The sequence below is a fragment of the Symphodus melops genome (assembly GCF_947650265.1).
Source record: "Symphodus melops genome assembly, chromosome: 15".
NCBI classification, from domain to species: domain Eukaryota; kingdom Metazoa; phylum Chordata; class Actinopteri; order Labriformes; family Labridae; genus Symphodus; species Symphodus melops.
The window spans coordinates 19,984,268-20,012,153 of record NC_136705.1 but is presented as its reverse complement, the minus strand read 5'-3'; the positions used below and the strand labels follow the sequence as shown (position 1 = coordinate 20,012,153).

The following is a 27,886-nucleotide window of genomic DNA, read 5'->3' as shown; positions in this document are numbered from 1 at the left end:
TTCTAATACCCCTCAGTAATAGTCAGGTAACACAACAACCTTTTATTTATTTATACAATTCTCTTGAGGTTCATTTTACCATTTTTTAAAATTGAAATCGAGGGGTATACTGACAAAAAAAAGGCCCAATGGCCCACACCAAAAATATTAAAACCAATATTTTCATGGATAAGGAAGCCTAACAAGGTAACCAAGAGATGAGAAACAAATTGGATGATAGATAATTGTTTTCAGTGTATTTTACAGCTGATTTAAGACATGGGTCAAAACCGACCCGTTAACATAAGAGATGGTAACAGAAAGCTAACACAAGACGAGGGATATATATATACATACATACATACATACATACATGCATACTGTAGTGTCCTGTAATTTAAAACATCAGTATGCTGTTTACTGCAATTGCTTTCAATGCAACTTTCAAATAAAGCTTATTGTTTTCTAAGTGCAAATACTCGTGATATCTTTCTGATATCGTGGTGCAATACCATCACACTATAGCCTACATTAACATAACATGCATTTAGCTCAACAGTGTCTCTTTCTCTCTGGATTACTTTGCTTGCTAATTACGTTTTGTAATGTAGCATCATAGACGCAGCATACACCCACAAGTTGTCATTAACATTACAGTATAACACAACCTGCTTTGTCAACCCAAAGAAATTGTTGAGTTAAATTATTCGCACTTTCTTTGTTTTGTGACCAGACGACAGCTGCTGAATTCAAAAGCAAAATAAAGGCGAAAAAAAACAGGAAGAGCTCGTCAATTAAAAACTGGCTAATTCCATTGAATTGGATTAATTTAAAATTCTCTTAATTTAGAATTACATAAACATATTTAATGCAACCAAAATAATCAGATACTATCTTAAACATTTTTGTTTGAAAGTTACTTAAATAATTGCCACAAAATCAAGGACGCATTTATATTGAATATTTGGTGGTGGTTCCTGAGGCCAGACCAGTTGAGACACCCTTCTATAGCCATCTTTACCATGTCTGGATTCATGCTCTGGGAAGTAAATGTATCACCTCATGTCCAACAGAGGGCAGCACACATCTTGTCAACCTTCAATGAGCACGCAAGTAGATCCAAACTCGAAAGATTGCTCACCTTCAACAGAACAATAAGAAAACTGGATTCAAGTCAGCATGCGTTCAGTAAAAAGAAGACTTAATAAACTTAGTACAAAGTATTTTATTGTAAATATTTGAAATACTACAGTACATTTGTGGTTATAGTCCTGGCAAAAGAAAAAAGGTAACAAAAATAAATACATCTGCATGATGACTTGAGCTTTGGGAACTCAGAACATGTCAAGGCATTTTTTTGTTTTGACATAAAAAGTGTTGTATGACCTTGTAGTATGTAGTAGTCACTTCTTTCCTGATAATTACAAAACATAAAGATTTCTTGTATTAGGCTTGTCTTCTTTCATTACTGTATATTCATGGAATGGATATAAAAAATATGAACTTCATACTGCATCAATTGTCTGTCTTGGTAAAGGAGCTTCTTTAAAGTTTGAAAGTACATTTTCCTTATTAAAATATTTCCTACAGTAACATTTTACTATTCTGTGACAGAAATATGTGAACACTCAATATCTATGGCATCTCAACCACCTGCCAATGCAGTAAAGTAGACTGGCTTTCTGGGTTTCATCGACCACCGAAAAACAGCAATAGATCAATCGGAAGCCTTTTTTTGACACGTCGTTTCTTTTTTAAAAGACATTTCACAACAGAAACTTAACATCTCAAGTGCAGCTATACAGAGGTTCAGCCACTCCACACAGAAGTGGAGAAAGAAGCCCCCAAAGATTGTCACGGTAACAGAGTATTTCATCATAGTCCACTTGATGAGATGCAGAGAGAAGTATGTTGGAAAGTAATTGGTGGTGCTTAAAACAAGTTTTAAAAGACTATTTCAAAGTGGGAAAAAAAGTCACTTTGTAGCGATTAAAATACTGATCGTTCCAGTTACTTCCCAACATGTGAGTTTCTGTTGCTTCAGAGATTGTGTCAGACAATAATTACAAGACGACAACAACAGTTTGATAAAGAAAAACAATGCCAATAGTGTGTGAAGTACACAGTGAGGGTAAGGAATAAAAAAGTGCCAGAGAGCTCAGAGTTGATCCTTCATTTTGTTTGGTCTGTCCTTGTTACTTCATTTCAGCTGTGTCCTTTTCTTCAGTCTGTTAAAGCATGTGCATGTGTGTATGTGTGAGTGGCAGACTGGAATGTGCAGGGGTCTTTGTGTATTAAGCCAGGGTTCTCTGTCTCGGCTTTATTCTTGGGTAGAGCTGTTGAAGAAACAAAGCCAACACGTCAATAATGCTCATTTCAAAACAATCTTTTTTTTTTGGTTACAGTGTTAGTGACTCGGGACTCACCCCAAGGAGGTTACGGGGGATGTAACCCTCTGTGTCACCCATTCGTGCCCACCACCATTCTATCTCGTCCTCATCTTCTCTGCGCATGATGGCCATGCAGTCACCCTCACGGAACGGAAGCTCGTCAGGGTTTTCACTGCTATAGTCCCACAGCCCGTAAACCACGCCCCTGTTCATGATGCCCATCTTCTCTTGCACACCTGAGGGGAGAAAAACCAAAATACTGTCAAACAGAAACATTTCCACAGGACAATAAGCATGCATAAGGTGCGAAATAATGAGAAGAGTTAAACAGCTTTCACTGACCATAGAGGAACTGAGAACACTGAGTATAGCCCTCCTCCATCTCTTCACATTTATCAGCAGCGGTTTGCATGTCACTATAAGTCATAGCAAATACTGCTGCGCCGGACTCCACGAGGAACTTGCACACTTGCACGTTGTTGCAGGAGGCAGCACAGTGGAGAGGTGTCCTGTGTCAGAGTGGGTGAGAGAGGAAATATGAGAAGCATATAAAGTAAAAGTTTCGAGGTTTCTAGTTAAAGTTGTCAAGCTTTGACCTAAAAAAAAAAAAAAAAGTAAAACGTCAAGACATTTTAATAACTTACCAGCCGTCGCTGTCAGCAGCATTGACATTGACACCAAACTGAACCAGAAACTTGACTATCTCTGTATGTCCAGCACAGACAGCATTGTGGAGAGCAGTGATTCCTTCATCGTTGGGCTGACTGGGATCGGCCACCTGTGAGTTATCAGGAGAGTCAGATTATGGTGAAATACAATGCTTACGGTAAGATTTTTTAAAAATCCAAAGTTCTGCTATACAGAGCAAAACAGAAATCATACAAAGTTCTGTCTTACCTCATAAATGATTCTCTGGACCAGGTCAAACTCTCCCTCCAGAGACGAGTCCAGCAGCAGAGCCAGCGGGTTAAACTTTACTCTCATACTGTGATCGATGCGTTCAGAGCCCAGCTTACGCAAGTTGGTCCTCTTGCCCTAAAGACAAAGTCATAATTAAGTCATTGAGGAAAATGTGTGAAAAAAAAAAAAAAAAGATTCACATCTTAATGTGAGACTGCAGATTCTCATCCCCAAGTCTGTCCAGCTTTGGCGAAGGCTTCCAGTCTCTGCTGTGTTCAGTCTGGACTGAGAGCAGAGGAGGGACTTGTTTTTCTAGCTCCGGGTGTGTTGCTAATCCAGTGTGTAAGCACAAACTGTATGAAACTAATTCACTCCTCTAAAATCACGATTATGCAACCAAACAAGTCTTTAATGGGTGTAAGAGACGGAGGGAACCGAGGGGCGAAAAATGGGTCAGAACACTGATTTCTCATTGGTTTGCATTAAAAACCTGACGCCTCGTCATAAAACCCACTTAAGGGGGTTTCACTGAGAACTTAAGACTATGGAAGTAAATGAGAGAAAGTCGAGTTGGTATCCGCTTAGTATAAGTGAAATAGGGCACATTTGTACCACAAACAATGGCAGCTTTTGATATGGATTATCTAATTATATAACATCCGAACAGGTCGCTAGTGTTAGCCCGAAGGTTGTAAAACAGAGTGGACTTATTGTAACTAATTACCTGCTCCCATGAAATGAACAAACATGTGAGAGAGTTTACATAAAAACGCAGCACAAACGCAAACAAGGGAAATATTTACAGTGGACTCAGGACTGCAATGACCAAAGCTGTTTTTCTCAATCCACTAAGAGATACTTTTAATTGTGACTAAGCACTTAAGGTTTCATACCGGTGGCAGAGTGACCTGGCCAGTGACCTCTGGTGCCTTCATGTTAAAGGTGTCCTCTCCTAAGCTCTCCTGCTCTGCTCCACTGGGATATGGGGGTGGTGGGTAGGGGGGGAACTCTTCCAGGAATCCATCTGGAGGTGGAGGAGGCAAGTTAGGCATTGCATCCTCCAAGCCAGCAGGGGGCGGTAGCGGGAAAAGAGCGTCATCTGGCCTCGGGGCCGGGTGGGATGGTGGAGGAGGGGGGATGATGTCCTCATTCTTTGGGGTGGCTGAAGGTGGCTTGGTCTGTTCAGGAGGGGCGGGAACGTGGACATTAGCACCTGGAATGTAAGATGGAAGCTGGCCACCTTCCAGAGTCTGTCCCATCTCTGATGGGTGGGTCTCTGCGCCACTCAAAGGACTGGGAACAGAACCCTCAGCTGCATTCTCTGCATCCCCAGCAAAGGTTGGAGTGGTTGGTGTCGTCACGATGGTCTCCATAGCTGCCAGTGTGGTCTTCTGGTAAAGGAGTTTCTGGATGTTAGGCCCTGCAGGACCCTCGGGTTCAGTGATTGAGCTTCGTTTTTTCAGGGGTCTTGGGGCATTGTACAGCTTCTTTCTTAATGCTTCCAGGTCACCATCACTTTGATGCCTGTAGGGGTTTGAAATGAAGGGAAGCAGCTTGGTGGGGCTGAGGGGCCGGGGAATACGCTCGGTTTCTGGTTGTGGGCCCTCAGGTGGGCTTGGACCCACATAGGTGGCTCCGTTGTGGTCGATTTCAGTTTCAAGGGCAGGGGAGCGGCGGTCTTGGTAAGGGTTTTCTGGATGTGGGGAGCCTCCGCCAGGGATCACTGGTTTACCGTACACTACAAACAAAGAGATAAGAGTTATGTAAACAACACTCTTCCAGATTGACCCTTATTCCATGTAGCTTACTGAAAAAATACAATGACAACCATCATGCAAAAACACTGTAGCTGTATATTTCCTTGTGAGTCTGCTGAGGAGGACAGCAGGAGAGAGTTTTTATCTGAAGTGACATAAAATGCCTGTGTACTTTTATTTAAACTTTTCCATTTAAGTTACATCATAGATCATCTTCTTCTGAAGTCCAGCTATGCATTTCTTTTCACTTCAGTGGCTTAAAGATGTGGACAGACACACTTGTATAGTTTTTGTAGATTGTTTTTGTATGTTTTGTATAAATAAAACAATGATTGAAAAAGTTATGACTAAATATTCTTACCACTGACAAATCCATTGGTGCGGTTCTGAGTCCTGTTGAGAGCCCCCTGCACTCCAGGCTGGAAAGGCTTCCCTGCGCCAGGCTGCTTTGTGTACATTGAGTAGATGGAGCTGGCCGCTAAGGTCTGGGGCTTACTCAGGTTGGCGTCTTTAGAGGCGGGCAGCTCTGGTGTGAAGGGCCGCACCGTGGCTGCAGGTGGAGTGTCCTGTTTGGAGGGTAGGGGGAGTGTCTGGCTCTGTGAGGGTGGAAGAGGGCTGCGGCCCTGGGCGACCTGCGGCTGCTGGCTGTGGGGCTTGGCTTTAGGGAAGGTGCCTGTGTTGAGGCCCTGTTTGCCATATGGCATGACACCAGGTCCTTTGGGTTTGGTTGGGACAGGAGGAGGCACCTTGACCGGAGCCTTGGGAGCAGACTGGAGAGACAAAATGGTGGAAATTGCAAATAAGATGCAAGAGTTTATCACTGCTGGTAGCAAAAAAAACTAAAACCTGTCATTCTTTTCCTGTTAGGGTGTAAAAAGTGTGTTTGTTGTTCCTTCTCACCTGAGCATCTCTGACCAGGTCATCACTGCTCTGGTTTTTTCGCAGGGAGGAGACAGGAGCCTCCATTGGCTCAAACATGGAAAACGGACGCACCTTCCTGTCCCTCTTCTGTTCTGCCTCATCTATCCACAGACCATATAAAGAAAACGTCATTAGTTTTTTTCATCATCAAACAGATCAAGAGGATCCTTTTGAAGCTTCTGTTCTGCATAAAGAGCAGTTACTGGTTTCAAACTTAGAAAAAAGGCATTATCAGAGCAGCTCCAGTGTAAGCTTGTGTCTTTTACCTTGCTCTGCGTTCGAGTTGGAGTGAGAGGTCATACGTGGCAGTGTTGATGCTGTACCATGACCGTTTGATTCTGGACCTGAAGAGCCCCAGTCTGCCATTTTGGATGGCTGAAGACCTTTGGGTGCAGGGGGAGAGGAGTGAGAGAAGAGAGGGAGTGTTTTAATAACAGTGTCTGCCGTAGGACTTCACACAGAGAGGAGGTGAAACACATGACAAACACACAGAGAGGAAAGTAGCTTCCCACAATATTTATCCAGATAAACACAAAGTCCACAGATCTGTGTGTAATGTTTGTCACACAGCAAACCAAAGTTGATTTCTTGAAACGATGTTGGGACTTTTCCTCTCATTAGTCTTTGCTTGTTGTTTTTTTGGTTGACTGACTTAGATGTGGCCAGTGGCTACGCACGTCTTCAGACATCCAGTGAGATGAGCCACAAAAACAGGCATCACCAGCCTCACATCAAAGATAATTAACACAGGAAGATTTTCATCGCAGCGCCTTAAGACTCGTGAAGTTCAAAACTCCATCCCAAGAGATGGTGTGCAAATACACCGAGACGGATTGTGCAACGGAAAGCTGCTTTTGTTGGTCAGAATCGACACAGCTCGCCAGTTCAACTAAAGGTTTTCCGTTTGTAGCAACAGACCCCATTTAAAGCAGCAGAACAAACAACTGAGGAGAAAGCCCAAGAAACACGCTAACAAAAGAGCAACAACGCCTTTTTTTCCATGAAATAATTTCATGAAAAACAAACAATCTGAAGAACACACACACACACACACACACACACACACACAAACACAAGTGTGTACCTTTTCTCTTAGCCCGCAGCTCTTTCAGAGGCTTAAGTAAGAACATGGCTTCTGGAGAAGATACATTCAAAAGACAAGAAAAACAAAGAAGCCTTAGATCCCCCTCTAGTCCAGACATTGTGTTGGTTTGGCCCAGGTAGGGCCCCCACTGAGGGCCACACAGAGACCATCACAACCTCAAGGAGCACACCTGATACTCTGCACACACCTTCGATACATCATCCCTAACAGAGGAACTTGGAGTGGATGTATACGTGAGGAGTTGCTCCTGCATCTCCTCCCCTCTCGCTCTCTCTTTTTTCCATACAGAAAATCAACTCAACATGCAAAAACAATCGCGTGCAACATCATCACAGAGAGACAGAACACATCCTGTAACTTTTTCTTTCTTAATGTTATACTGCTTTAAAAAGGGAAAAGATAGGTTGATGGAAAGAGAGGGGGGGGCGTAGGATCATTCATTTTTAATAATATGAAGTGTACTGCTGGCCCACTAACCACTAGGGACTGAGTTAGGGCTAAGAGAGTGAGCACAGACATGGAGCACATAAAAAGACAGCACACAGAGAACATATTAAATGAGTCATCAGCTGCTCTGGTCCGTCAGAGGTTTCGTCAGAGGTTTGGCCAGACTCCCCCCCCCCCCCCCCCTCCCCCCTCAAGAATAAGATATCCTTTATTAATGCCTTGAGCGAATTCTAACACAACATGCATGCTGCTGCAGTCTGTGGGGAGAGGGTGCTGCTGCAATAACAGCTAACTCTGTGCTGTCTCTCAAAATGTCCCTTTGAAAAGGAGAACACAACACAACATATTCTGTAGTATGCAGAGGGTGATTGAAATCAGTGGTTCTTATGTGATGTCAAGACTGACTTGACAGAACATGCATCACAATCACAATCATAAATTGGTTGTTGTTGTAAATCTGAAGATAATGAGAACAGTATGAACTTTAACTGAGCAACAAGACAAACTTTGATTTCCTGAAAACTGAGTCAAATAAAATGAACTCAGGTCATAATTCAAAACATCTGCTAGTTTGACAGAGTATTCATAAACAGCTATACACACTCAGTTATCGCCAATGTTGTGAAATAGAACAGAGACACAACTCATAGCACTAAAAACACTGGTTCAATCACTGCAAAACAGATCAGAAGGTCTTCAGAAAACATGTGGGGGGGATAAAAAGAGCTCTGCAATACGAGGTCACAACACACCATCCAAGAGGCAACTCGCTACCTTCTGTGCTCAGAGTGACATCACATACAGCAGGTGTCCCAGACTCCTCTGCTCCTGCTGGAGTTCAAACACAGCCCACTAAATGTAAACACTAAGCAATCAGGAGAACAATCGCAGAGGACCCAGAATGGTTGAACACATGCTTTTGGTTTCCTTTCATCTGTAATTGTGACTTTAACTTTAACAGAACTCCGCTGTTAAGAAAGCTTTTGTAAAATGGCTGAAAGGACGACAGGGTGTGAAGTCGACAGCCCCGCCGGTGATCTGAGAAAGACTAAAAGTGTGTCCACTCCCGTTGCTCACCTGTGCTGGCCTTGCTTTGAGGGTCGTGGGATGGTAAGGTGGCAGTGCCGTCTGGGTAGGCAGGTTTTACAAGCAGCTCATGCCTCACTGGGCCCCGGGGCATTGTGGACGACTGGATATACGGGCCAACCGCCGCCACGCGAGATGGACCTGACTGCTGTCCAGCTTGACCATCAGAGGGCACCTGGACAGAGAAAAGGAAATGCATCGCCATACATTTAAAACAAACATCTAAAACTGTAATCAGTGTTTTGGTGTTGATGGCTGAGATCGAGATGATTATTACAAAGAGCATGCTGAAATGATTGTTGATACTGAGGCAGTGAATGGCAACAATTCAAAGCAACAGCAGCTCCTTAAAACAGAATCATAAGAAAATAAAGAAACAATGAGACCATTTTAATACTTTGACATCCTGGTCACTAGAGTAAGAAAAATGTGAACTTTGCCCAGAAGGTGGTGACAGAGCAGGACATGTAGTTCATCAAATCTAAGGGTCTATAATGACTGTCATGTACATGTTACAACATAAGATTGGGACTGTGTCTTCTCCATTGTTTATTCTGTTGATGGGTTTTCCAGAATGGTCCTTACAGTGTTAAAGCTCTGTGGGTGTTCTGCCAGGAAGAAGTTACACTTCAGGGGATTAATGAAATGAAATGCAACAAATGACCAAACATTGGAATATAACACTTTCCTTTTAAAACCCTGGCTGGTATTTAGATTTCTTAGAATTTAATCATGAATAAATAACTTCATTGTTCCAAGAAAATGTGTGGATTATATTTACAGTTTTAAGATCAATTTAAATCCCTCCTCTTTTCAAAGTACAGTACTTCTTTGTATAACAAATGTTGAAATTGAAAAACATGCAGTAATTCATTCGAATCTGTAAACGATGTGGGAAGTCGAGAGGTGATACAAAATCCTCAAAGACAGAACCATGTCTTCAATCCTGAAGATTAATTTGAGTCTTTTTGTAAATACTAACATGGATGATGGAAGACTGGGTTCTTTTCTTACAGACTACAATTTCATTATGCTCTCTAAAAATATAACTTTAACTTTATTTCTAATTCAACCTCGGGACAGGAACATCTCTTTCTGCAGATGATGACATCATCACAAGCTGTCACTGTTAAAAAAGCTGAGCAGGGCTCACTTTGGCCGTTCGACTGATGAATCTCATGTTCTAAAAATCATGCTCAAAAGGTCAGATCAGAAAATAAAGAGACAAATAAAGTTAAGCTCCAATTCTAATTACCTGAGGATGAGTGTCTTTTGAAGCCCTCTCATTACCAGGATAGCCATTCTTGAAAAAACAAAACAAAAGCACAAACATGCAACAGTAGTTGAAAAATACCGAATATTCCCTCCTTCTTTAGTGTAATAGGAGCCTTTTTCCTGAACACTGGGTTTAAGACTGTGTGGGATGTCTCCAAACTGGCAGCTCTGAGACTACCTCTCTTCAGTCAGTGTGGTCAAACGTGCTTTTTGGGTGATGTCAGCCAGATGCTTGCAGTTTGGTTGGAGGAGAGAGCAGCTTGAATGGAGTGTGTCTTTGTACTAGTGTGAAAAAGGTCCGCTCATTATGATTCCAGGCAGGGCGTAGGCAAATCACCTCCTCACTAGAGCCCATTCAGACACTAAAGCTCTGAAGCACACACACACATGCAGGCTGTCAAACGCACATGCATGTACCCTTCACTGTTCCCCTCCTACTTTATCTATATATTATACAGTACATGTCAAAGACTAAATGTAATCTTTTTTAACTTCCATTAATAAGCAAGTTGCTCATTTATCTAAAAGGGTTTCCAGTAGATCCAAAAGGAGAATATGTCAAATCTCCATTTTATTATGAATTTTTTATGTTCAAACTTATAGGCCACTTAAATCCTTTGCACTGCATTTGCTGAGTAAACATGCAATGCTTCTTTCTCAGGAGGCTACATCTGTACGCACAACAAATGTACTTTTTTTTTTTTTAAGAGCAGCTTGAATACAAACATGTCATTGTTCTGAATTATCACTAAATAATGAAAACGTAATTTAAACTAAGTGGTTGAGTGTTTATTAGTTTGAAAAATGGAAGTAAATGATGAAGGTGAACAAAAGGACCATATCATGTCAGAAACTTAACCTGATCATAGAGAACAGAGTAAAATAATTAATTTTATTTAAGAAGTCTTTTTTTTTTTTTTTTTGCTTCATTTTTTGTCTCTTTTCTCTTCCTACACACAACCTCGAGTCTTTTCCCCTCACAGTTTGTTTCATAGTTGGGTTTGTTGACTCTTATTTATAGTCTCATGGCAACCTGTGTGCAAAACAACTTTTGGCAAGATGAGAGAGGAGCAAAGGAGCTGGGACACACCACTCCGCGAGTTCAGAGCCAAAACCCTGACACCCATTAAACACTTCTGGTACAAAGACGCAATCATTCAGCCTTCTTTTTCCAGTACGTGTTGAATCTTGTCCTTTGTTTCAGTATAAAATGTGTTCTTGTTTTCAGTAAGATGTCTGCTTGCCTTTAGCCATCTTGTTATTTGCTTTTTCCTGTTTCTGTCAAGCATGCATCCAGAAAAGATAACATCTCCCCTGACATTCCTGCCTGCCTGTGATGTCAGCCTGCGCTCATTACTCCTCTCACATCTCAGGAGCTGCTTCTGCCGTGTGTGAACTCAGATGCAACTCTGTGACATGATCAAAACAACAATCAATCCCTATCAGCTATATGTCAAAAAAAATAAATAGATGAGAGGACTTGACTCCTTGATGAAAGTGAGGATGAGGAGCCCTACATTAGCATGGGTAGGCTATGCATGTCAGGGCATCTGAAGCTACCAAGGTAAAAAAAAAAAAAAAAAAAAAAAAAAAGGAGAAAAAAAACAGCCACAAGGGGGAGCTCTCATCAAAACCAAATCCTTGGTCTCGTCAGATAAAAAAGATGAGCTGTGGCAGGGATCTGTCTCAAGCTATCCTAAAGTGTGTGGTGTTATTATACTTACAGGTAAGTTTTCTTTTTGCTGCAGCGCTGCCTTTTTCTTCCAAAGCCGATCCCGGAGCTCACTGATCCGTTTGTCCATGGAAACCACCTCCAGGTTGCGCTTGTTCAGGCTCTCTCTCTGCTGATGTAGCTTAGAGTTCTGGTCTTGGTTTAGCTTGTTCCTCAGCTGACCAACGAGAAAGACAAGACATGAGAATAAAGAGTAACTGAACATTTGTTGACAGTTGAGAGGACTGTGATCTTTTCATGTAAGTTTTGTTTCTGCACACCTGCAGCTCCTTGTAGAGGCGATCGAGTTCGGCCACAGAGCTCTGGTTATCCTGAAAATTGTCCATTTTGCCATTTTTGAGCAGCTCAAGCTGTCGGCTGAGCTCTTCTACTTTTGACGCAGCCATCACTAGTTCTCTCTGCTTCTGTTGGAACAGGTTGTTCATTTGCTCTATTTCCTCCACTGGAGAGTGAGATGGGACAAAGAGGAGTGGACGAAGGAGAGAGGTCACAAGAGGTACCGAGAAGGAAGGACATTAGCGCGTTTAGATCGATAAGATTCAAATCCTTCAAATTAAAAAAAGGCATATCTTCATAAATGTACTTTCTCTATGAGCTTACCCAGTTTGCCATTGCTGAGGCGCTTCTGCTCCACCTGACCCTTGATGGCCCTGACCTTCTTGAGCCGAGTTTCCTGGTTCTCAATGTTCTCTCGAAGACGCTGCAGTTTTTCTTGCTCAGACGCCTGATGTTGCTGACGCTGCTCCTGCTGCTTCAAGTAGCGTAGCCGCTGCTCCTGGACGGACAAGACAGAAAAAAAAGAGGAGCATAGAGCAAATGTCAGGAACGTAATTAAAGACATCCCTGTATACTTTTTGAGTAAACAGCTGAATAAGCTTTCCTGAGAAGCTTCTGTCCGCAGGCAAGACATTAAAGTACATTTTCTACAAAGACGTTTGGGGCTGGCAGGAAAAGAGTGAAGGAATATATCTTCCTCTGCAGTTGCCTCTCCAGGCTATTAGGAATTTAGTTTACAGTATATCAACATACCTGATTAAATATGGAATTAAGAAAACAATCTCTCAAGCTTAACAATGTTCATGTTTCAAAAACAATCATCAGTCTCTGACTGTGACGCAGTGTAATAAAAGCTTGACTAAGCTCCACCAAACGGAGCACAACGCGGTCTCTACTCAGAACTGTTGCAGGCTGTGTGCTGATGGAAATGCCCGTCTGTTTACTCAACATGTGCAACTGTACTTGACTGCTTGAAGAAACATTCCACCGCTTGCTATATCATCCTCAGGCACATGTGCTAAAGCAGCTCGATGACACGTGTCGTAGCCTGGAGGGCGTATTTGAAGAAGAGCACAAAAGAAAACACAGGTGTTTAAAAAGTTACGTAAAAATGCAAAGTGTTTTGGGATATGCAGAATGGAAACATTAGCAAGTGCCTCAGCAAGAAACAGAAAATGGTCACCCTGTTTTCTGTAAAACGTCTTCCTTCAATCACCCACAAATCCTGGGCAAGATGAGAAACAAATCTCGAGCTCAAGATCGTCAAATAGCAGTCCTGCACAGTGAGAAGTAAGGGAACGCAGCTGTCTCAGGCGTCTCAAATTATAAACACTACACCTGCAGCCATCAGCAGTTCATATAACCTGTCTATCACAAACACAACAAACACTTTATCTTAGGATCTTTATTTCCATAAGTGCACTAGACTTGTTTCAGTGAGCTTATTTTCTTTCTCTCCTCTGACTTTTGCTTTCATCTTCCCCTTAACCTCTTCCTCCCCACCATCCCCATCTCCCCTTTCATCTTCTTCATGTACCTTGGAGGCGAGGAGCTGTTGTTGAGCTTCTATCTGCTGCTGCTGTCTGGCAGCCATCTCTTGTAGTTCGGCCAGCGTCATGTCCATGCGGGGGGTCACAACCTGTGCAGGGACAGACGGAAGCATCAAAGAGAGCTCACTGCTACTCGGGTTGTGTGGTTCGTTGCACTGAAAATGATCTTAGAGGTTTTTTAAAGACGAGTGTAGCCTTGGAATCAGAAAAGCAAAAGAAACCACAGAAAAGTGTTTTAAAAAGCAGAACTCAGGTGAGGTATTAAAATCCTTTAAAATCACCTTTCAAACCCTAAAAAAAGGAAAACAAACTGATCTTTCAGTTATGGCAAAATTCATAACATTAACTTTTATTCAGCTGCATCAGTGCTCTGATGTTTGACTACATTAGTATTTGTGTTTTCACAGTACAGGATGTTTTTGTGAGCTGGATTAATTTGTATCCCTGGACCAGTAGTCTGCTGATTGTTAAGTAAAGAAATAATTATTCTAGGTTACAGAGCTTGTATGAATAATCATATCAGTGACCTACATTGCAGGAATGAAGTTCTATCGTCAACATATTGATGCAGATAAACGTTTTCTATCCAGGCGCATCAAAACACACTTGTAATTAAACCAGTTTAATGTATAACAAAATAAGAAAGTTTTTGTTACTTTTTCTCTTTAATACACAAAAAGAAAGAAGCATCCTGCAGCACATATTTAATAATAAAAAAAAAAAAAACTCACCCCGTTCTCCATTCTTCTATCTGGGGGACCCTTTACTCCATTCCTCTTTGGTTCTGAGCCTCTTGACCCGCCTGAGTAACAAACACCATAGAAATCTCCATCAGACACCATCATTTAATGCAGCGCTTTAAAAAAGTTGACTGCCTCAGTGATGTCCGAAGCTACAGAGAGTTAACTATGGTAACTACTGGCCTTTACAGACAGCTGTGAAAAATGACTTGAAATTCCTCTTGCCGTTCTTCTTGCAGCCGTCTCTGACAAACAAGGTCACACACTGAGGTGCTTTCTCTGCAGAGTCGGGTGTGCGTTAGTAGAAAGCCAGACCAACAGACTGGCTAGTTCTGAATGGTCTTAGCTGCTCTGGGAAACAACTGGGATCAGTGCTCTTTGAGACTTGCAATAATCTCAGGATTTAACATAATACATAACTGTCTAGCTGTGGCTCTCACAACTGCATACAACTTTGTCTGTCTAAACTAATGCATTGCCTTTATCCAATCATGCTACTGGTATTTGACAGCTGACTGGGTTGTGGGCTTGGGGGCGTCAGATCCCATCCTTAGAGGCTCAGCCTATGACCAAAGCCCTTTAGCTTGCATAATGGCTTTACATGACCCTTGACCCAGCGTCTGCATGTAAAACACATGCTAAGAAGTAGTGTGAACAGAACACTCAGTAAGTGACATTATGACATTAGGTGGGAGATTACTGAGCTAGCTCAATACACAGAGGACACACTTTTCCTTTGACCTGGTCTTCAAGAAGGTGTTAGCACAGCATCAGGACCTGTCAACACTGAACTCAACACAACATGTTTGGTTCATTTTAATTATTACCAAAATATAAGACAAGCTGTTCCTGCAGCTTCAAAATAACAGGACCGTAAAAACGTAACACAGAACTGCCTTGCAAAGTCTGACATGCGCTAAGCTAACAGTGTGGGAAAACAAGAGCAGGCTAAGATAACAGGAAGGGAAAACAGCCGTCTAATCCCTCGGCCAGACTCAAGCTGTGAGGGGTAAAAGGACTTAGATTACGCAACCAGGGGCTGAGAGGATACCGTACGACCGAAATACTTGAGTTTTTTGTGTTCCTAAAAAAACTGAAAGTAACAAGCTTATGATGACGTCACTGACACACTCTGCATTCAGCATGCTCTCCCAGTACGACTAAATAAGGCTTGTTCAAGGATTTGAGGCCGAACAATGCAAAGCCCTTCCACGGGTTAAAGGCAGTTGTTACCTTTTTCAAAGCTCGGCGCTGTTCGAGGAGATGTGGTCTGGTTAATTCCAGCTTTAACAGGCTGTTCATGTAAACTGCTTTTTATGAAGGCTAAACACTAAAGGGGGTGTGTGTCTGTTCAAAGGCTGCAGGCATCTCTGGAGTTTACTACATGGGTGCTAAATGTCTTTTGTCTGAGGGCAGCCTTTATAACCTGTTGTATTTACTATGTTGGTGAGGACACTTACCTGAATCCCTGCTCGGGGCTCGATTGTGCCGCAGAAAGAAGCGCACCTCGGCCCTGTGTTGTCCCCATCGTTGGAGCACATCCAGCATCCTCTCCCCGTCACCTACAGCTCGCTCTGCAGAAGGAACACATCATAAGACGTCAGCACTCTGGTGTGAGGTAAATTTACACCCATAGAGTCAATACTGAGGAAGTGTTATTTCATTAGGCTTGCAAGGTTAAAGCATGTGATGAGACCAATGTAGGTCAGGTACACATTTTAGGTTTGCTTTGTGAATCCTGTCCAACCACGAGCATGACACAGCTGGCCTACAATGAAAGGAGATTCACTTCATCAGCTCGAACCACATCGAGTTGATCTCTCTGAGAAATGACCTCTGGGAAAACCGCTGTGATATGTTGTCAATTATTCTGGCTGGTACTGAGCCAAAGGGCTCATCATCCGTTCCTCAGACATTTTCTTCAACCTGCTTTAGACCGTTTCATTACACAAATGGACTGACACACGACAGTCGAGCAGAGGTCAATCAAAGCAATCTATTACAGCGGCATGACTCAGAGACAAGTCAGTTACAGGTGTAATATGCCGTTTATAAATAGCTTTGCATCTAATGTCGCATAAAAACATCAGTGCCGTTTTCAAGGAGAGTCATTTGTAGTCTGGAGGAAGCGGCGGCTGCAAAATTAGACAATCTTTGCAGCAGTTAGCGTCTCTTTTCAGACTACTTGTGGAAGTACTCAAACACAATAATTGGCACTTTCTTCACTCTTATGGCAGCATCACCATGGGAACGGCTTCGATGCCTTGCTCCTTGAATGTTGATTCTGAATACCCTCTGACTCTGAGAGACGGGGAAAAATGGGCGAGAAATCTTGAGAGTTGTGGGATACATCTGGGGAGAGTGTTTATTGCAAGGATTACGGGCTCTGCTTCATTTGCATTGCAGAGGAGATAAGCCCTTCAAAAAGAAAGCACAGTTGACCACACTGCTAATCTCCATATATGGCCCACTTCAGAAAAGCAATTTCCCTCTAATTAAAGGAAGAAGACAAACAAGTGTCTGCACACTGGCTCTCTTGTCCCTTGGCTACAGCCATATTCTACTAACAAAACAACATATGACTTTAACTCTTCAGTAGACTCACCAGAGCCGCGCCACATCTCAGACAGGTGACAGTCCGTCTCCCCAGGCTCCTTGCACAGCTCCACCACGTCCCGGCACAGGGTCTCCGGGGTAACGGGGACCTCAGTAAAATGCTGGTCATTGTTACTGAGGTATACTGTCAGGAACATCTGGGGACCGCAGAGGGAGGGAGGGACAGATAGACACTCAGATTAGATAGGAAAGTTAACAACTCAAGATAGCAGGTCTCGGTGGCTTTGATGAATACAGAGTGACCATCAATATAACTCTCTGTAATAGGTGATTTATTTCCCTGTTGTTTAGAGTTAAACTGAGCTGCCTTGACATCTTATAATCACACCCTGCATATTTTGCACCCTGTGTTGGAGAGGGACAGTCAGGTACTGAAGTAAATGTTGTGATGGCTCTTAATGTCTCCTTACGGCTGCCAACCGTTTGCTTCTGAAGATGAAGCCTGAGAGCCTGAGGACACTGTCCCCTGCTTCTCACAGGGAAACTACTACATTGTGGAATAATTAAACAGTATTGGATAATTCATTGCTGCCTGTGTTGTAAAATCTACTGTCATGGTTGAATATTGAGAATACAAAGAGACACTGTTGATATGACTCTTGTTTTATGAGGGTTTTTAACAGCTTCTTTTCTGCTCGCTATGTGAGAGAAAGTGTTTTTTACAGACTTTTTACAGACTGAAAAACGTCTCAGTGTTCTCCAATTGAATTTGAGCAGAGGAGAAAACTATTGAGATATGACCGTAACAACTTATAAGGCAGTACAAATGTAACACATGTTCTGCAGAATTCAGTTCTGACTTTCACCATGTTTAAAGTAAGAATAAAACATTTTTACTAAGTAAGACATAGTCGGATCAACCTAAAGAAAGCAGAGTGCTTATTTAGACGTGAGACGGATACCTCAAACTGTGGTCAGGTGAACATAGATGTGTGTCTGAAATAGGCTGCAGACAGTAACAGTGTCTGTTTCCCAGTTCTCATTTCTCAACAGAGAAAACTGCAGGCAAGCTCCCAGAATTCCATTTCAGCCTGTACCATCTAACTGTTAACTCGTGCTGTCACCACAGTGAGAGATCCCTCTATCACACACATGTAGTATTTAACTTTCTTATATAGTTAGGTTTTCCATTGGGAGTCCCTTTTATTAAGAGAAAGTTAGGGAGTGAAAGTGTTAAAACCACTGTAAACACTGACGGGTAAAAAACAGTCTATCCGATGTATGTCAGGCTTTAAGGGCCAAGCCTATCATCCCTAATCTCAGCACACGTAACAAAAGCTTTGATAAGGTCATTATAAAAGCAATATTACAAAACAGGTGTCCTCAGGAGGAGGTGACTTGAACTCATGAAGCTTCCTGTTGAGGCCTCAGGTTTTAGCACAGTCAAATGTCCTCTCAGAGACAGAAGCAGAGCGGCTTAAGAATTAAAAACAAAACAAAACAAATAAACTGGAAATTATGAAAAGTGTTATTAGTTTCCTGAAGCTTCAGGTTAGACTTTCTGGTTGTCGTCTTTCCGGCATGCTGTGAATGGTGGTGCCTACAGGGGCACTCATGGTGGGAACATCGGCTCCATGGGGTCACAAGAACAAAGGGCTTCGGGGGCTGAGAGCATGCAGAGCAGCTGTAGCCGCGGTACCGAAACAAAAGTATTTGGGTTGCTTTTGAACTGTGGGATGCACTGAGCAAAAGCACAACAGCCTTAAGATAAGAGGCTTTATTCCCCCCCTTTTCTTGTTCAAATGAAGCCAAACTGAATGAGTGGGCAGGTGACATGTTTCCTCAGAAAATGTCTGTACCACCATACACAACCACGGAAGACTTTTGTCTTTTCCTGGTGAATAGTAAAAGGTTGAAACGAGGGGTAGATGACTCAGAGGACCTGATTCAGCTTGCTTGTTCCATGGGCATGTAAATGAAAGATCCTTATAAACACGGCGACTCAGCAGTGAGTCATCCTTCTCTATAATCTACAGTACAGGGGGATGTGTTAGTCACTGGCCAAAAAGGAAAAGCTTCGATAGATAATCCCTGAGAAAAAAAAAACAAAACAAAGAATGTTCCTTTCCTCTTTGTTAATCAGAATAGTTTTACTGTATCTCGTATATAGATCATTTGAATCACAGAGAGCTGCAGTTTCCTGACAGACACAACTGGTATCAATGCAACGAGTCTACATTTTGCAAAAGAGCCACTCAGAGATCAGCGCAAAGCAGCTGACATCATCACAACTTCCCAGCAATGTAGGACATTCAAATGACCCTGTTAATATTTGGAGAGTGAAAGAGAGACAACAGAGGAGGGGGGGGGGAGGAGCAGGAGTGAAAGAGAGGGAGAAGATGGAAGGAGAATAGAGTCTTGGGGGTGGCAGTGCTGATTCTCCTCCACACTAAGGTTAATGACCCGGGACCACAACAAGCCGGTCCAAACCTTGATCCGGATGAGCTAGCACTTTGCTGCTGACCTTCATCTATCTAATGCACACAGACACTTCTTATGGCCTAAGACACTTCACACACGCTTTGTAAACATGTATAATTAATTAAGCTAAGCAGCTTAATTTCATACATCTTTGCATATTGCTTTGGTAAAGTTAAAATTTGCATACTAGGGATCGGTTAATAATATATTCACAATGTTGATCTCTACTCACGGTACAATGTTCAAGAACTTTTTATGATCATTGTTTATTCAGATTGATGTCCCTGACAAACTAAAATAAAAACTAAACTAAGCCAATTGATATCAATTTCATCTGCAGAACCGGACATTCAGTTATAAAGAATACCGACATGTATTCATGTGATTATCTTAGGTGTCATAATGCTCAGCTCAGCTCCAGAGTCTCTTCTAGCTTGATACAGAAAGCTTCCTTAAGTGTGTTACTTACACAAGCAGATAGGAAAACTACCTCGACTGCCTGCTCTGTCTCAGACAGACACCTGGAGAGTTCATCAAATATTCATAGATACAACAGCTAGTAAAACTAAACACTTCAATTACAACCTGGTAAGGCTACTTCAAAACATACAAACAGTACAACAATGGCTTATGACCTGCAGGAAACACCTTGGACACACAGCGAGCGAGCTGAACAGAAGACAAAGACATGCTGCACTTCCCTAATGTTTGTCTATCAGACAGAAGGATCTGCTGAGTCGCACTTCCTTCCTACCTGAGACGGAGCGCCGAGATCGCCCAGGCGAAGGAGAAGGGGACAAGCTGCCTCTGCTGCTGGAGTTTGCTATCATACAGATGGATTTGCATGAGCACAGTCTAAAGCAGTCTCACAGGGTTTGGGCTTGGTGTGACAGCGCAGAATTGCAAACCGACAGCAAACCAGTGCAAAAGGAATTTGACCGTTAAGACTGCAGCCTGCACTGTAGATATTCTCAGAGCAGAGCTGCTATAAGGCCACAGCACTAAGGCTATATCTCAAGGATTAAGTTAATCCGCTATATAAAAATATAGCCTTTCAACAGACTACTGGCTCAGTACTACAATAGTAAGCTTAAATTCAATAGCCTGCAGCCAGGCTCCAGCCACTATGCCTTAAGTTTTATAAAGAGTATCCTTTGTGCAACCAAGGCCTGGTATGCAGGTATTACCTCTAATAAGAACATTTAACCATTCAGTGGCTGCTTCAGTGTGTTTTTAATCCCAACCATTGGTACTCTAGTGACTTGAGGACCATATGCACATTCTACAGTACATCAATTCTTGTCACAATAACACAGACAGAGTGTGTCTCTCAGACATGAAAGGCTGTAACATCAAAACCTCAGACAAAAGACTTTGTCTAAAACCACTGAGATAGTGACTGCAGCTGGCGGCAGGTACTTGACCTGTCGAGTGAAAGGACTGAGAGGTTGTCGAGAACGAGACATGAAAACACAAAGAAAGATCTGTATCATCTACGCTGGGTTATTTCATTTCATCAATGCTTCTATTCTCTAAAAAGGTGTACAGGCTGCAGCCCTTCTAAGGGACGCAGAGCTATGCCGCAATATACTGTCGTGTAGATATCAGCTACAATGCCTACACTCAGTAAGATGCTGATTTGGCCCTTTGCCGTGTAATCAGGATCACTTTCACATTCCAGGCCGGAGGGGCCCTGATGCAGAAAGCTATTGATTGCAGGTCTGAGGGGAACAGGCTTTTCAAGACTCTCTAGCTGTTCAGACAGCGGACTAAGACACAACTTGGGTTTAAAGCTCAACACTTTACCCTCAGCCAATTAGAAGAACGAATGCTGAGTCAGTTTGTAAGGCACTCCCACTGATCGCTCCGATGACGCAGAAAGATAGCGGCGCACAAAACCAGAGGTAGAAGGTGATGACTGTTTGGAGAAAGAATATACTTAAATGGTGTTATTTTAAAAAAAGACATGATTCATTTCTCAACCCCCTGTGTCCCACCTTGACAACCTTCTGTCTCCTTGTGAGGGTCAACTCTATTGTATTAGTCTTTTAACATCATTGTCCAAATGCAATTTGTCCCATATTGAGTTGAGAGTAATGAAAAGTGTCTGTCCTGCAGTTTCTCGTGTCCAAAAATAGACAAATCACCAGGGATTGGACTATAATGGTATTAGGATAACTAGCCAATCAAAGCCCACCATGTCACTCTACGCATATAAAAAAAAAAGCATCAGACTATCATTATGTAAGTGGTGGTTTCAAAAATGCAATACAAATGAAGATAACAATGTTCTACACTGGAAAAAGAACTTGTGTTGGACGTTAACTATTTCCTGCATGTAAATGAACACTAACAAAAAGGTTTTAAAGTCACTGCACCTCTGTGGGCAACGTGTCTGTTCGGATCTCTTTACTGATATTTTCTCTTTCATGTGTGGAGAGTGACGTGTCACTCACTGGGATTTTTTGTTTCCATGGATTTTTCATGGAAAATGAAATCAAAGGCTGTTAGGGCCGAAAGCTGTTCAGACACGGTGATCGCGGTAACAGGCTTTGAAACTTACTACAGATCAAGTCAATCTTCTTGCTTACACTCTAGTTTGGGTATGTAGGGCACATAGAGGCGTCCGTGTTCATTTCAGTCAGTTTCATAACCAGCTGAGAACTTCTAAAGGAAGCCCTTAGTTTGATGCGTCTACATTTTTTTAAAAAGCAGATCATGTTGTGAATAAACCGGCGTCCTGGAGGAGCTCACACAGTCCCAGCGAAGAGGCAGAGTGTTGGACAGGCTTGATGTAATAGTTTGGGATTGACTTACTTACACACACACACACACACACACACACACACACACACACACACACACACACACACACACACACACACACACACACACACACACACACACACACACACACACACACACACACACACACACACACACACACACACACACACACACACACACACACACACACACACACACACACACACACACACACACCATCAGATGTGATGCTTTTGGGTGAAATGGGACAACTGAAAGTGAAGTCAAATGGAAAGGGGACAGTGAAGCAGGAGGCGATAACAGCGGCAGTATATTTTGACCGTGCCTGACGGTGGTCTCACCTCAGGGCTGCAGGGTCTTCTGTCCTCGTACACTTTCAATTAAGATATTGCTGTGGTAAGCGAATGAGTCAACGAGGCCTCGCTGAGGGAGTCACCTCTGAATCTGATTACAGCGAGTGTGTAAGACACTGCAGCATCATCCTCTCGTGTGTGGGTCTCGGCTCTTCCTGCCACGGCGTCGAGAGTTGACACGGTTCCAGCGTAGCAGTCCTTCAAAAAAGGCAAGGCAGCAGAAACTCCCTCTTGACTTGATATATTATTCCTCTTTATGTCTTTCTCTCTCTCTCTCTCTCTCTTAGTTTCAGTATGCTGCAAAGCGAGGGGTGAAGGGGCCAGGGAGAAAAGGTCAGGGGCAACAAGCAGGTGGACGCAGAGGGAATCAGAATGCACAGCAGTCTCATTCAGCTGCAACATAAAAAACAACACTAGAGCGGCTTTTACACCACAGTGAAGCTGCAGAGAGCTGAGCCTCTTCTCTCAGCCTGCACTGCAGTACTTAGCCTATCACTTTATAATCTGCCCTCTCACAAAACTCTTCCATTTCTGGTCTACGTGATGAGACAGTTCCAACTTTGGGCTTATCTTGGAGATAAGGGGAAATGGGAGACAAAATTCAGCAGGACGTCTCCTCTTTTTCCCCGAGCCCTCTTTGACTGTCCGATGAGCTCATTTAGAGTAAGAACATTTGACAAGACCACCGAAAAATTGGAAATTATAACGGATAATGTACACAGATTAAACGTAACAAGTGCTACAAAATGACTTACAAGTGAAGCATTCACTGTTAACTTACCATATGTAAAATTTATCTCATGAGGAAATCTGAAAGCCAAGATGCAGCAATTCAAACACACTAATTGGCTTCCTGGAAAAAAATGCACTGAATAATGTCTTTGATGTTTTAATCTGTCAGAAGCAAAGGAGACATTGGTGAAGCAGGAGAGCGGGGGATTCATGGAGGCAGAACACAAAAGACCTTTTCCACTACAGAAACTTTTCAAGGAACCTTTTTTTTTTTTTAACGGACTGAAGGATGAGCTACGGTTATAACCCAAAGAACCAGGATCTAAATGTACTTCCTGAGCTAGCCCACACAAGAAAACACAACTCTGCCTCCACACTGCTTTCTGTTATCCGTCTAATTAACTTATCTTCATGGTTTTTTAGACACGGTGCAGAGAGTGGAAGGCACAAAAGGATCTGTTGATGCTGGACTCTGCTCCTCTAAGATCTTCAGGAAGAAGCAACATTTCTGGGATCACTTGGTCAAAAAAAAAAAGAAAAAAAAAAAAGAAGAGTGCACTTGTTTCTTTGAAGTCGGACACTCAGACCACCCCGGACCATGACCTCCTTTTCACCATGTTTAGAATAGTGTTGCAAACCAAGACAATACTGTCACAGTGTCCTCACTGCATGCTTTAAAAGTCTTTCTGGAACTGATCCGCTTAATTGTGAACTTCCTCTTTTCCCTGGATCATGTAGGTACAACGACGCCTGCTCAGGTGAACTCTGGCTCACTCTCCTCAGAAACTGCTTTTTTTGCCATCGTCATCATCTATGAGTGTTCCTTTGATGAAATGATGTTGCTACTTTGGGAAAAAAAAATATTTTTCTCAGACGATATAATCACTTCTGATGTGTGTGGATGGATCAGGTAATAGTGTGCTGGGTTGGCAGCAAAAACGTAACATTCTCTTCAGCTATTCTTCAAAAAGAGAAAAGTCCCAATATTAACCTTCAATGTCCTCTCCGCTGTGACTGTTGTGTCGGCCTGCTTACGTAACCAGCACATACTCAACTCAATGTTTGTGATGAAGAGAAAGAAAGCCTGTTCAGGTTTCTGTTGACACACACACACACAGCAAACTCAGGCTTCCCAAGCGTCACTGTGTTCCCACCGTCATGACGGAGCAGCACAGTGAGGCGACACTGATATATGGTGTACCGTGTGACTGAGAAAGGTACAAATGTGTTTGGGCAACAAATGCAAAACTAAATTATGCGTGCAAGGCACAAAAGGTTTTATCAGTGTTAAAATGTACACAACAAGCAACTTGTGTCATGGGAGAGGAATGAGGAAGAGATGTGGGATTAGTGCCGGCAACATTTGAATTCCAAAGTCATGTAAAAACTTTTGCCTGATATCCTTTATCCTGTTTGTTCTCTGTTCTTTTATATGCTGCCAGAGCTTATTAAACGTAATTTATCTTCAGACACAAACATTAAATATGGAATAATAAACCAGCAGAGAATTCAGGCCTTAATGCTGCATTAATAAGTGTCTACAGAACAATGACCCATTTAGACATACCAGTAAATCAGGCGTTAAATAGTTACACCATGCTATGCTTCAATAAAGAGCAAGCATGCCTTATCAGTGAGCTGCCACAGCACACACACACACACACACACACACACACACAATGTGCTCCCATCAACATGCTTTTAAAAGCGTTCCTACAGCTCATTGTGTTCAGGAAACAGTGACCCCCTATTTAGCATCCCAGCCAGCAATTACGACACTACACTCTCAGCACCCCCGAGCCCCTGGCCTGTACCAGCAGGGTCATGGGCTATGGGTGTCATTCATAAGACAATACATGGCAGCAGACATGAAGCCATTTTGTGTTTATCAGGCGAACACCAGAAGCTGTATCTCATTCAAACAACAAAACACACGTCAACGTATTCTCTGGTGACAGAATAGGCATGACGGTGCTCGTAAAAAAAAAAAGGGGTCTGATGTGGCCTTTTGGAAACATCTTGTACTTCACATGTTAATGTGGCAGTTTGAATTTAAATCGGTGTCCAAAAGAAGGGCTCCTTGTAATAACAAATGACTGTGTGTGAGGAGCAGGCTGAGGACATGCACCAGACAGGAGTCATCTAAATACGACTGTTTCCACAGCTTAAATGATTAATTCTCTAATCAAGCTGTGTGAGTGGAAACACAGCAGCAGCTCAGAGGAGAGATGGACACTGACTGTAGTATCTTAGAAAAACAGGAGACTGCCCTAGAATGTTCTTTGGTTGTTGACAAAGTCGTAACTGTGTGTTGTGCAGCGTCTGACTTTACACATTTATTCACTGAAGACAAAAACACGCAGAGAAACTCGGCTCAGAACAAGTTATAATACAGTCTCATGGTTCTGAGATTACCAGTCCTTTCCTCCATAAACTAAAACAGTCGGCCCACGAGCGCTGGAACTGAACACGTTTCAAAACAAAAAGATTACGCAGGATTTAGCTGAAAAAAAATTAACACGCAATCATTTTGATAACAGATTAATCATAAGTTTGATGAAGAATCCAAAGAGCCAAACATTCTCACCGTTCAGCCTTAAAAATATGTGACCTTCATCTTTTTAATACGATTGTTGAGTTAAAAATGGCTCTCATTGTCCCTGAGTGGGAGAAATAAATACCACCTCAGGCTCTGAGAAATTGGGAAATGTGCTTTTCACTATTTTACAAAATCTTTAGCAAGCTGCTGCACTTGAAACCTTGCCATTCTCAGGTAGATGAACTGTAAACAGCTGGTTTCAAATGCTTAATAATTACAAATCCAGTCAACACCTCAGTAACCTTTGCACCTTTATCACCATAAAGTGACCAAAGCCCCAACAGTGAAGTTATCCTGCATTACCAAAACAGGTTTTAAAATGTTTGCTAAGTATTTCTCTATAGGGAGCACACACACACACCTCTATATGCTGGTCTCTCTACACATATCGCAGTAATGCTGACAAATAGAGGCTTGCACTGCAGCAAAAGCAAAGTACCTCTGATGAAGGTGATGATGATGATGATTGGGTTATAACATGGCAGGAGTCTAGATCTAAGGTTTACATAGTAGTGAAAGCAAGGATTTGAAGGTGCTGTATGTCTGCTGTTTGCTTACAGTAGCCTGAATGTTTAATACTAAATAGAGTGAATGAAGTGAATTAACAATCACAGCCTATCAGGTGAATAAAACTGGCTCTGTGTGCCTCACAAGGCTCTCTGAAGCATGGAGACTTTGAGCTGGATTACTTGTAACATAGCCATCCCAGTAAGCAAATGAATGATGTAACTGATACCGCCATGTACTGATCACAATAATTCAATAACTAACAGCTGTCACGGCTGATAAACTTCACTACAGACGCTCGTGTTGCCATGGTAATAATAACCCAAGGTAACAACAACCGCATCCACTTGCCACGTCAATTTAAATGTCCAGCCGGTAATACACACAGTGGTAATATTACGTGTTTGTTTGGCTGATAAACGCGTTAAAAAGATAGATTTGGAGCTACTGGACGACGTTGAAACTTGTAAGTAAGTGAATAAAATGTGAACTCACCGGCATCATTTTAGCTTCGTACCGCATTTAGCTAACCCCGACACAGCATGAATCCCCGCGGGCAGTTTCGACGAAAGCTGCGGGACTGGCGATCACTTTAATCCCAGAGCCTGAGACCTGCGACGGGCAAGGCTACTTTCTCCTGTCCGGGGGGTCCGAGTCTGCATTAAAAAAAACACACACAACACAGGGTTATTTTAGAAAAATAAACCAAGAAATTAAAATACAGGCGTATTAATTGCATGCCGTGAAGAAGTGGACCTGTTGCAACAAATAACAAGGCCTTCACGACAAAAGTTTCCCTTGTAGTTTTAAAGTGCACCGTTTAAAACTTTCATACGGGTCTTTTTTAAGTGTGCGGCGCCACTTACAAAACCTCAAGTTCAGTAAGCACGCTTTAAAAATAACATTTGACATATTTGTTCGGGAATTAGTAACTATTTTCTAGGTTTTTCTTACCCGTAGACGAGTAGGTAACCAGCCCGAAACCCAGTTGACTGACAGGGTTGCTCAATAGCTCGCAGCCTATCCCGGAGTGACGTATCGGGAGGAAACTCAGTCCACTTTGGAATTTAAGCCCCGCCCCGTCTGCAACACAAGACACACACCCCCCCCCCCCCCCCCCCCCCCCCCCAAAAGGCCGGGCTCGTGACGGATTAAACAATACTGTTTTGTTTTTCACACACTTGCAAAAAATAATATAAATAAATAAAAAATTACACTTGGTCGACAAAGTGTTGTCTAATTTTACGCCGTTATTATCCCAATCCTTCGCATCAGTTGCAACTTTAAGTCATCTGATCGAAAAAAACGGAGAGGTCTCACTTCGCTCGTATTTGATAGGTCGGAGGCTTGTGGTAAAGTAGGTGGACTTATGAATTTTACAAAGACTGTAAATATTTAGGCATTTGCCTTAAATAGACCACATTATTATGTCTTTAATTAAACTTTTAAAAATCATTGAGAGCCTTTGCAATGAATTTAAACAGGACTGAAGCTTTTTCAACTATACAGAGGCTACTACTCGTTAATCAAAAATAGTTAATATAATGTGTGTAACTCTTTTTAATTATTAACCTACACATTGACAACCAACTTTGGCAACTTTGACAGTTGGCCTTATAACTCAAATATAGTATGCATAAAAGTAGAGAGGTATAAGTAAGTAAAATAAACATACTTTAAATAAACAGGACTTTTAAATGGTAGGTAATTATA

General features: G+C 42.3%; 1 protein-coding gene across 2 annotated transcripts; it reads right to left on the bottom strand.

Annotated features, from left to right (window-relative positions):
- Positions 1–1,184: 1,184 nt before the first annotated feature.
- On the bottom strand, positions 1,185–27,241 carry tp53bp2a (tumor protein p53 binding protein, 2a). 2 transcript variants are annotated; one of them, XM_079362655.1, is made up of 20 exons: positions 27,128–27,241; positions 26,669–26,829; positions 16,764–16,911; positions 15,619–15,732; positions 14,150–14,220; positions 13,406–13,507; positions 12,193–12,367; positions 11,853–12,034; positions 11,585–11,749; positions 9,841–9,888; positions 8,577–8,760; positions 6,214–6,330; positions 5,927–6,048; positions 5,388–5,796; positions 4,163–5,007; positions 3,267–3,404; positions 3,014–3,147; positions 2,712–2,878; positions 2,406–2,605; positions 1,185–2,315 (listed from the first exon to the last, which is right to left on the bottom strand). In XM_079362655.1, the coding sequence occupies exons 2-20, from the start codon at positions 26,693–26,695 to the stop codon at positions 2,274–2,276; spliced, it is 3,390 nt and encodes a 1,129-aa protein (XP_079218781.1). In that variant the 5' UTR covers positions 26,696–26,829; positions 27,128–27,241; the 3' UTR covers positions 1,185–2,273. The 2 variants fall into 2 exon arrangements, with proteins under 2 accessions (XP_079218781.1, XP_079218782.1); XM_079362656.1 differs by lacking the exon at positions 9,841–9,888.
- Between the last annotated feature and the right edge of the window lie 645 nt (positions 27,242–27,886).

Bases quoted from the DNA above. Each gene is read 5' to 3' on its own strand.
- tp53bp2a (XM_079362655.1), bottom strand. From the start codon at position 26,695: ATGCGGTACGAAGCTAAAATGATGCCG. The intron at 14,221-15,618 runs GTAAGTGTCCTC...TTTGTTACTCAG, and splicing joins AGCCCCGAGCAGGGATTCAG to GCGGGTCAAGAGGCTCAGAA. The intron at 11,750-11,852 runs GTGTGCAGAAAC...CTCGTTGGTCAG, and splicing joins GCCTCTACAAGGAGCTGCAG to CTGAGGAACAAGCTAAACCA.